Consider the following 11,254-nt stretch of genomic DNA (forward strand, 5'->3'; position numbering starts at 1 on the left):
TGTACAGTGAGAACAAAGGATATAATACTGTTGATTAACATTTTGTACGATACTATTTCAGCTGAGATAGCTGAAGGCTCGACACCTCCTCATTCTTGACAGCAGTGAATACAAACTAGCTAGTGCTCAATGAAAGAACAAAAACGGGGTGGGGATTTGTAAAAACCAGCGTCGTCAACAACACTTCCTGAAACACCTGTTTGTCAGGTACATAGGGCATGAAACACAGCGCAGTCTGCCAGTCGAAAACATGGACGACGAGTTCCCAAAACGGAAAGTGTAACTCGAACTATTTGTCCTCACGATTTCAAACTTCTCATTATACTAAAATGGGTCGACAACAACGCAGGAGCTTACGTTTGAACAAAGTCGTGTTGCTGTGTTTTATGGTTTGTTATGGTGAGTATCGAGACACTGTTTTGTGTCGTCAAAGTCAGATGATTCAGAAACACATTTCTCTTCCGACCAATAATTAAGACATATCTGATTAGTACCTCGATGTACTGGCGACAGTAGCCTATGTTATTCAGAAACCCAAAACATTCTTGTTGTCGCAGATGTAATTTATTTATAATGTGTACAACAGGCCTATGTTTGAAATGTATCACGTAATTTTACATGACGCCGTACACCTTTACCTGCTCAGTTATCGAAACAAAACTAATTACACGCCACCATGTTTGATTACTCTGTGTATCAATCTGTAGGCCTACATATACACAGGCAATTGTTGGTTACGACTCAGACATGCTCATATTCACAGGCAACAAACCAAATAACGCCTGAGGCCCTGCATATACTGCAGGGTCCCTGGCAGAGGAATGTGTTCTATTAATGTCATGTAATATTCATGAGAAATATGCCATTGAATTGCATGGACTGTTATTTTTTTATTTTTTTCTTCAAATTCACTCCCTTTGCGTTATCGTGTACAGTGCCAAGGAGTAATTAGAATCCATAACTGAGAACATAACTATTTAATAGTAAAAACTAAACGATAGTGAATCAACAATCGCTGGCGCTCCTTTTTTTTTTTTTTTTTTTTTTTTACCCGACTCCCCTATTTGGTTTTGGCATCATTTTGAATATCCAGATTTTTACTGGTTTGACGGAGAGAGACATTGCCTGTAGATTGCTGCGATATGCCAATGGCTTCAGTGGGCTGCCAACTTTCCCATCAACTATTAAAACACGTCAACATCTATCAAGCATACGCTCCAAAGATTTTTCAGCTCGAGAGAGTTTTCTACTTGATTGCTACCTTCTATTGATGGGATTGGTTTCTTCATGTTCTCCATGATACAGCCATCTCGTGTTGCTCCATTGGATAACACTGCTCTTATCTTAACCATTTAGTACTTTGATTACAATTATTGTGTCAAGATCAGAAGTATTTGGTCACAGCTTTATTATCTGAAGCTGAAAGAATCTCCAGATTGGTTTATCCAACGTTGGTTGTTAGTTAGTTGCCTACGGCAATATGTTGATCTAAGACAATGCAGTACAGACACATATTCCCAATACTGTTGCATTTTCCTAGAGAGAAGCAGTTTGAAGAAGCTCTGCTTTGAATGTGTCCTTCACTTGTCTGTAGAAACTGTGTGTGTGTGTGTGTGTGTGTGTGTGTGTGTGTGTGTGTGTGAGAAAGAGAGAGAGAACATGTACTGCTCTAAGGCAAAAATAATCGTTAGGTTTTTGCTTTCTGTTCAAGTCTGCATTCATGCACCATACCCTATGATGGTAGATCTGGTGGATGTAGAATAGAATGTAATGAGGAATGTTATCAAACTCATGTGTTTTGTTGATTCCATTCCATGCATTACAGTGAGCCTGTCCTCTGATTTCTACCTCCACCAGCCTCCCCTGATGTGCACTACAGTATGCTGTGTGGGCTTCAGTTCACATGGAAAATAGGCTACAGTGTAATGTATAACAAACATGTTATGTTAATTAGCTGAAATATGTATATATAATAATATTTTATTATTATAATAACTGAAGCAAATGTAAGCTCATGGTATAAAGAAGAATACAACAGTGGTTCCCACTTCATTTGGATAGGCCTCTACATAGGTGGATAGGCCTCTACAGAGGTGGATAGGCCTCTACATAGGTGGCTGATAGTTTGAGGATCAGTAGACATGCAGCCATTGATTCGGATTAGGTTGAGGGTTGTTGTTAAGGCATAGGGTTAGTTATCTGCCAAAGCAGGATAATAATTATTTATTTCATTTTCTAAAGCGCTTTCCATTATACGAGAATAATCTCAAAGTGCATAAAGAAAAAAAGATTAAAAAGAAAACCCTAACCTAGCAGCAATCAAAGTCTAGGTGGAAGGGTATGTACACAATTTGTTATGGAAATCATTTGTAAATCCAGTTCCCTTCACTTTAGTCCTGTCCATAAAGAAACATGGTTTACATAGTAGGCCTATATCTATTTTGTATACAAATAACATGCAAATAGTGTGTCTGATGACACTACTATTATTGAGGGGGTGAAAGTGAGGCTGTAAATATAAGGATAGCTTTACAGTTTACTATATTGTATGTACAGTTTACTATATTGTATGTACAGTTTACTATATTGTATGTACAGTGCCCTCCATAAGTATTGGAAAGAGGAAGCATTTTGTCTTCTTTAAGCTCTATACTCGAACAGGTTGAATTTGAAATAAAACAATTACTAGGAGGTTAAAGTAGAGATTCTCAGCTTTAATTCAATGTTTTCCTTTTATCCCCCTATTTTAGGGCACCAAAAGTATTGGAAAATTGGCTTGACAGGTGTTTCTGGTTAGTCAGGTGATTGATTTTAGGCTTTGCATTTGCCTTTGGAGTCTGCTTTTAGTGTCTGTCAACATGAGGACCAAAGAGACTACAACGAAAGTCAAGGAAGCCATTATGAGGCAGCAATATCAGAAAAATCTATCAGAAACATAGCCAAAAATGTAGATGTTACCAAAATCAACAGTTTGTAACATCATTAAAAAAAGAAAGAAAGCACTGGTGAGCTCAGCGATCACAAACTGGTAGGCCAAGGAAGACTTCTACAGTGGATGACTGAAGAATGCTCACTATAATTACGAAAAACCCCAAAACAACTGTCCCACAGATCAGGAACACTCTCTAAGAGGTAGGCGTGAATGTGTCAAAGACTATCATTTGCAGAATACGTCATCAGCCGAACTACAGAGGCTTCACTGCAAGGTGCAAACCACTAGTTATCAAAAGGGTGGTCAGGTTACAGTTTAAAAAAAAATAAAAAAAGCCTGCACAGGTCTGGAAAATTGTATTGTGGACAGATAAGACAAAATATTATCATGTACCAGAGTGATTGCAAGAGGAAAGTTTGGAAATAAAGGATCTGCCCAGGATTTACAGCATACCACCTCATCTGTGAAACATGGTGGAGGGGGTGCAGCAGAATGTATTCTGGAGTGCACAGAAACCTTGTGTCTGCTTGAGTACAAGCGAATGCCTCCAAATTCATTGGATGGAGCTTCATCATACAGTAAGACATGACCCCAAACATACTGCCATGGCAACAAGGGAGTTTTTCAGGGCCAAAAAGTGGAAAGGTCTTGACTGGCCAAGTCAGTCTTCAGATTTAAATCCAACATGCATTTGTTTTCCTAATGATAAGATTTTAGGCAAAAGACCAAAACACAACAAGTAAAGATGGCTGCAGCACAGGCCTGGCAGAGCATCAGAGCACCAGATAATATACAATGGGGTCAATGTGTACAATGGGGTCAATGGGTCACAGACTTCAGGCAGTTATTGCATGCAAAGGATTGTTGACTAAATACAAATTTTATTTTGACATTTATATGATTTCCCCCCCTCCCCAATACTTTTGGAGCCCTGAAATAGGAGGAGTATGTTTAAAAAATGTTGTACTTTCTAAATGGTGAACCCAATCTGAAAACAATGAATTAAAGCTGAGAATCTGACCCCCTAGTAACTGTTTGATTTCAAATCCAAACTGTTGGAGCATATAGCTAAAGGAACACTAAATGATGTTTCCAATACTAATGGAGGGCATCGTACTTCTTGAAAATGGGCAGTTCCATGTAAAAAGACCCATAAGAGTCTGTGTTTGGGAAATAAAATCAGAAATACATTTCTTAACCATCTTCCATCATAAGAATAGAGATAAGCAAAGGCTTTGACTTCTCGTCAAGGGCAATTCCATGGTAGCAGAATGACTCTGGGACTCGATTTTTCACATCCAAGTGTATGCCAAACAAAATCCCACTCTACGCACAAGGACTACTTTTAACAATTCCAAGTGAACATAAAAAAAACATTGAGAACTGTGCAGTTTAAAGGTTTGGTAACAGAATAACCCTACATCTCCCTGTTTTTTTTATGTAACCACTTTTGCCCAAAACTCATATCTGCTCAAATATGCAAAAAGAGTGGGGTTGAGTTGAGTTTGAAAAAGTCTGGCACAGTTCTTAAAGTAAATGGGTTTTTTTTTCATTTGGAATTGTTAGAAGTAGTCATCGGGCATAGAGTTGTATGGTTTCTTAAACTTTCCTATCAAAGGATTTTGTTTGGCATACGCTTGAAAGAGAAACTTTGACTCCCAGCATCATTCTGTTACAGTGGAATTACCCAGATCAAACAAGAAGGCTTTAACCTGATATTGTACCTCTAACATCACATGGTTGGTATTTGGATTCACTGTTTGTTTGAAAACTTGTGGCTGTTTTGTTTTGGCTATGACAAATTCCAAACCCCTGTAATGTCAGTGAAGAGATAATATTGAAACAAGAGTGAACTAGGGCATAATGTTACTTCTACTGTTCCTCTTCTATACACTGTTACCCGTCGTTTGTCCATTTGTGCTGCCAAATCGGTTGACTCCCATGTTATCTCTCCCTCCTCCCTCCGGTCTGTTTTCCCTCTTCATTCCACCTCTCTCCCTCTTTCTATCCCCCTCCCTCTCTCCCCCTCTCCTCCTTCCCTCTCTCCCTCTCCCTCACTCACCCTCTTTCTATCCCCCTCCCTCGCGGCGTCTTCCTCCCTCTCTCCTTCTTTCCCTCCCTCCCTCAGTGCTGGGTCCAGCCTCTGCTATACAAGTGAGCTCCCCAGCCGAGGTCCATGCTGTAAAGGGCGATGCCGTCACCCTGTCATGCATCTTCTCCTCCACCAGCAGAGCTACAAGCAAGATGTCAGTGGACTGGGCCTACAGACCGCAGAGTGGTGGTCCTCCACAGACAGTGAGTACTGGTTCATGGCTCTATACCAGGTGAGGCAGGTGGAAGTAGAAATCGAAGGGTGGGCTCATTGTAATGCATGGAACAGAATGAGGAACCGTGTTTCATACCATTCTTGTTTGACACCATTCCTCATTCCAATCCATGCATTACAATGAGTATGTCCTCCGATTTCTACCTCCACCAGCCTCTACTGATCTATGACACACACTGAAGTCAAACATGTCAACAAGTACTTTTCGAATGCTTTAGCTATACGTGATCTAGTTTGCCTGGTACGATGGAGCAAATGGAATAGTCCCAAAAAATAGTCACAACTCAAAGCTTGACCAAGCGCTCCAACAGTTCCATAACTGTACCCTGGTCTGGACATCAAGCTACCCATAGCATAGTTAGCTTCAGCCTTTAAGTTGATGTGAGAAAACCCCCATCCCTTCATTTCCACACTGGCACCAAGAGGTTTACCCACCAAGCTTTTGTTTGACCACTACATCCCCTACCGGAGCCCCTATCCCCTGGGGAAATGACCTGAAGAAACCCCAGGCAATTAGGGCCTGGTCCCTCCCTCTTCCTGGGTGGTAAATGTGTTCATCTTTGAGTCGTAAGTTCACTTAGGGTCTCCCACCACCCGTAATGACTCCAGGCCCAATCTGCTGGACAGTACTTCAAAACAGCCAACCACGTAAGAGTTTAATCCCATTTGCTCAGCAAAGAGCTATACAGTCTGTGGTCACAGTAATATCATATCCTATAGGAACACTCCCAGTTAAGTGATGCTAATGTCTTGCGGCTCTCGCCTGATAAGCTAGAGTTGTTGTTGTTGGTTTAGTCATTAGGATTAGGATGTTGTAGCAAGACATGCGTGTGTGTGTGTGTGTGTGGGTGGCGTGTGTGTGTGTGGATGGCGTGTGAGTGGGTGGCGTGTGTGTGTGTGTGTGGATGGTGTGTGTGTGTGTGTTAGCTTGCTATTATGTCACAAACACAAGTGTTTTATCTGAGGTGTGTCTACCGTTTTATAGCTACAGTATAGCTCTCTGTTGACTTAAACATGTTTGTTCTGTGTGAAGGTTGGTAGCAGTAAAATGTGTAGAACTGTGTATTATTTTTCTCTCCATAGCCAGTAGAGGGATCTTGGCCTAGAGGATTTCTCATGTCGGATTTTTCTCTCCATCCAATTTCATTAGCAGATTCAGCCATTTCATTTATTTTATTGCCATAATCGTATATCAAAGGGGAACTCAATGAAAAATATAATTTACCAGCCAAACGCTTGTGAACCATGAATCGGTGGGCTGCTTCAGATGCCTGCATAATTATCAATATCTTGATTGGAATTAATTTTCTGGATTGAATATCCAACGATTTAATCAAATATCAACCGGAGCAGATAGCGATGGCTGACCTGCAGAGATCTGCTGATTTTGAAATTCTCTGAATAACATTTAGTGGTCAACATCAGTCAATCAATGACCTGCATCAAACATGAGCATGTCAATGACCTGCATCAAACATGAGCATGTCAATGACCTGCATCAAACATGAGCATGTCATTGATGTGCATCATGACGTGCTTTAGCCATTAGACGCTCGAGGCCGTTTGAATTTCCACGTCTGGGCTTTCTAGTCCCTCCCCTTAGGCAAGTATAGTTTGTTTACATTCTGCAGTTCGTAATTCGAACTTGGAGACGCAAGCAAAACATTTCAAGTCCTTTGGCTTCCCAACAGGTTCTTAAACGTACACAGTTTAAGCAGTTCAGGGCGGTTCTATTTGTAAAAAGCGCTATTCAAAGGAGGCTAAAATCCAGAGTTTTAAGCACTGAACAGGCACCGTTGAAGCCCGGTAGGGACTGTAGGAAAGCAGTTAGACTTGGCACAAACTGGCACTCGCAGCGTAATCCCCGCTGTGGAAAGCCGCCTATTGTTCTACTCAAACCGCTGTTCACTTACTTCATGTCATGTCAAGTGCTTGGTTGGACTGAGAGCCTGCACCCATAATTGCCCTCGAAAGCCTTCTAGAGTAGCACTAAAATTATATTTTGTCCATTGCCTACAATGGGACACAATTGGACTCAATGGTCTTAGTGCTACAACAAAGAGTTTGGGATTAAGCTAACCTGTCTTGAGGTAAGTGGACCTGATCAGCCACCCAGAGCTAGGGTAATGTGTCTGATGTGAGTGAGTGGACGGTATGAGTATAGGGATAATATTCCACAATATTGGCCTCAACTTTATTTTGACTCCTTTTCAAAACCCAAACACAAGCCCCTTCACACCTCTCATGTCTTTACGCCCTCCCTCCATCTTCCCAGCCCTTCCTCTATTTTCCCCAGCTTCTTCCACTCCTCCTCCTCACCCTCTTCTCTCTCTCTTCTTTTCCCTCCCTAGTTCTTCCACTTCTCCTCCCTGGCATTCCCACCGACAGACGGGCAGTTTAAGGGGCGTGTGAATTGGGTGGGGAGCCCCGCCCGGGGCGAGGCATCCATCCAGCTGCTCAACGCCACCCTGACTGACAACGGTACATACACCTGCTCCGTCAGGAACCCCCCCGACGTCCACGGCTCCCCTACCTCCCAGTCTGTCCTCACCGTCACACCCAAAGGTGAGTGTACACACACACACACACACACACACACACACACGTACGTAGGGAATAATGTGTCATGTGGAACTGGTCAAAAGTAGTGCAGTATTTATATGAATGCAGAGTTCAGTGGTTGGCAGGGGGTCTCAGGGGTCACCTGTATTTGACCTCAGAGTAATGACGCGGAGAGCATGGTGTTGTTAGAACTGTGATGTTAGAGAGATTTACCATTCATTGGCCAATAAAACCTAGTATTAGTGTGGTTGAGGTTATATTTCATGAGGCTGTTTAAGAGTTGTCAGCTTGTGACAATGCTGGCTGTTGCCTTGTACACGTAAATGCTTTAAAAACACTGAGAATAAATCTTAGATAGTATATAAAATATTTTTTATCGAAGAACTATACTTTTTTGTGCAAAGAGCGACTTAAAGGTCCAGTATGTAACATTCAAGCTTTCTAAAAGCGTCCTTATGGATGTAATGACCAAGTTTAATTGGTAGCGATCAGGGAATGAGATCGCTTGAAAGGAATAGGGTTAGGCTGACGTGTGTGCGTGAGTGTGTGTGTGTACAGTATGTGCATGTGTGTGTACATACGCACCTATGTACACTTATTCACCTACTCTTCACTTCCACAGTGGTCGCGGTACGCTTCTCTGACGTAGCGGTACTCTTCGCCTTGGTCCTCCTGCCCTCTGCGGTCATCTCCCTGGCCCTGATGGGCAGGATGTTTTGCACCCTGAAGGAGGGGAGGAGCCAAGCCCAGTCCTACCGCTCCCCCATAGAGGTCACGGACAGGTCAGTGGATTTACTCCCCCAAAATGAATTTGCTCCCCCACAGCTCTGGGTCTCCAGGGACTAATAGACATACAGGTTGAAGGACTGGTAATGGCCCGGGAAACAACCCCCATGCCCCTACTCCCTACATAGAACTGGAAGGATTGTATGGGTGCTGTAAAAGCAAGCTTTGCCATCTGATGAGCTAGCGTACGCCTATAGTATCTAAAGGGGCTACGTGCTGTTTCTCATTGAAGAACATCAGTGGAGGCTAGTGGTGGTAGAAATCGGAGGACGGAGCTCATTGTAACGCACAGTACGGAATGAGGTTCTTTATTCCGTTCCATGCATTACGATGAGCCCCGTCCCCCGATTTCTACCTCCACCACCAGCCTCTGCTGCTCTTCAGGACCAATGTTGGAGACCCCTGTCGTTGAAGTCAAATGCTGGATACCCCATGTTCAATGTGTGTTGTTGTTTGTGACAGAGAGGAGCGTGACGGCTTCAAGCAGATCAGCCCGAAGGAGAAAAACATGACTTGCTGTGACCTATATATGCTGGTATGTACTTGTAGGCCACTTCCAACCATGAATTAATTATACCTACACGTCTGGATGATCTATGTCATACTCTAAATTTTACATGTTGGCTAGCTCTAACAATATGGGCGTCCATTAAATATTGAGCTTTTTTGTACCCCCTACCGACTTGTCTCTAGGATTCAGACTATGAAGATTACTACATCCACAAAGAGGAGCCTAAGGATGAGGTCATGGTCGAGTCTCAGTGCTAGGGCCCCCTGCTGGTGGGGAGATGTAACAGCAGGGGATCTGCCTGGATTTATCAAGGGAGGGGTTGACAGGAATTCACACTCGCACTGTTGAAAGCACCGATGTTCCTGGACTTGGGAGGAGGAAGAAGAGAGTGAGAGGCTCTGCTTTCGGCAGACTTCAGTATCTGCACTCGCACTCGGTGTCACTCCTCCCTACATTCACTGCTTGCACACTGTACTATGATTTCTTATTTCTTTATTAATGGTCTGTCACTTTTGATTTTCTTGTGAAGGAGTAGAGTATGGATGATTTAAGTTATTGAATGCCTTATTAAAAACTTTAAGACATTTCTAAATGTTTATATACATCTATTGTCTGCCGTTTTGTTGGAAACATTTTTTGGCATTAAAATTGACAAAATATTGTTTTAGTTTGGAAACAAACTACTGGACATCATGGTGTTGCCATTTAACCCATAATAATCTTTCAAAACTAAATATTTTATTAGACAATTATTTTAGTTTTGACATCATCAAAACTAAAATAACCACTCACTAACATTTTACCGTGAATATTTTGCTGAAAGTATTTGGACAAGTAGTGTTGAATGTAACAAATGTGTAATGAAACACTTAGCAGAGGATCAAACTGGCTTATGGTTTCTGAGTTTACTAAAATACTGAACTCATTACTGCTTTGGTTGTTTTATATAATATGTTGGAGTCTGACTGTTGATGTACAGTTATTTGTTGTTACGTTAAAGCATTTATGTTAAAATGATATTGTAATTATGCCCAAATAAAATATACTGGTTTTCCCCGGTCATTAATTGAGTTAGTTAGTTTTTCCAGTTCAGCAATTCTATTGAAATCTCTAGACATGAGAACTCTGAGAGCATTCTAAGGGTGGAATCCTAACTTGAGATCCCTGCATGTCATTTATCTTCCATTGATGTCAAGTTATTGGGCAATGATCTTGAGTTCTGATTTCCCCCCCCCCCCGCTGTGATTTGACATTCAGTGATCATTCCATAGCTCTCACACAGCAGGGGAGGCTGGTGGAGGTAGAAATCGGAGGATGGGGCTCATTGTAATGCATGGAATGGAATCAAACACAAGTTTGATACCATTCCTCATTCCATTCCATGCATTACAATACCATTCCTAATTCCATTGCATGCATTCCAATGAGCTGTCCTCTATGATTTCTACCTGCACCAGCCTCCCCCCCCCCCCCCCCTCTCTCTCACACACACAGCTATGCTGTTCTACAGTCATGTGATGTGTTTTATTGAAACAATTTCTCTGCCTTGGAAAATGTTTCCCTCAATTCACTAGCAGCTTCTCTTATTTCTGCCTACAAATTCCCGTCTAGTCATTGACCCAGTCTTCATTCACCTCTCCATTATTTACAACATAGTGAAAAAAATATTATTTCTACCTCGTTTGAACTACCATAGCAACAGTCGTATTTGATTCAGCCATTAATATGAAACAGAGAGACTGCTGGTTTATGATATTGAGCGTAACCAAATTACTGTCCAAATAATAGATTGGGCTGGCAGGCCACAGTGGTGGATGGGCTTCGTCTCAATAGTTTACGGTAAAGATTTCCCTGTGAGAAGGAAATGTGGAATAATCCTAGCACACAACAAGAAGAGCGTAGAATTAGAATGAATAGAATGGAGATTGTTCCAATTCAAGTCAACATTCTCTAGTGGGTGGAATACTGTTTCTATGACACACACACACACAAACACACACACAGTCTCCCTGGATTCTGTCTTCATTGTGTGTCTGGCATCTGCTCTCTCTGTGGTCAGTGGGGGGTGGGGGGTCTCTCACCATAATGTGTGTGTGTGCGTATTGTGCCTGGTCATCACAGCGGATTCTGCGCAAAT

At 42.1% G+C, this 11,254-nt stretch overlaps 1 protein-coding gene across 1 annotated transcript; it reads left to right on the forward strand.

The window, feature by feature from the left end:
* Positions 1–208: 208 nt before the first annotated feature.
* mpzl3 (myelin protein zero-like 3) lies at positions 209–10,179 on the forward strand. Its single transcript, XM_083695701.1, has 6 exons — positions 209–399; positions 5,061–5,227; positions 7,610–7,823; positions 8,443–8,602; positions 9,069–9,141; positions 9,300–10,179. The coding sequence occupies exons 1-6, from the start codon at positions 219–221 to the stop codon at positions 9,372–9,374; spliced, it is 870 nt and encodes a 289-aa protein (XP_083551827.1). The 5' UTR covers positions 209–218; the 3' UTR covers positions 9,375–10,179.
* Positions 10,180–11,254: the final 1,075 nt, after the last annotated feature.

The sequence above is a fragment of the Argentina silus genome (assembly GCF_951799395.1).
Source record: "Argentina silus genome assembly, chromosome: X".
Taxonomy (NCBI): Eukaryota; Metazoa; Chordata; class Actinopteri; order Argentiniformes; family Argentinidae; genus Argentina; species Argentina silus.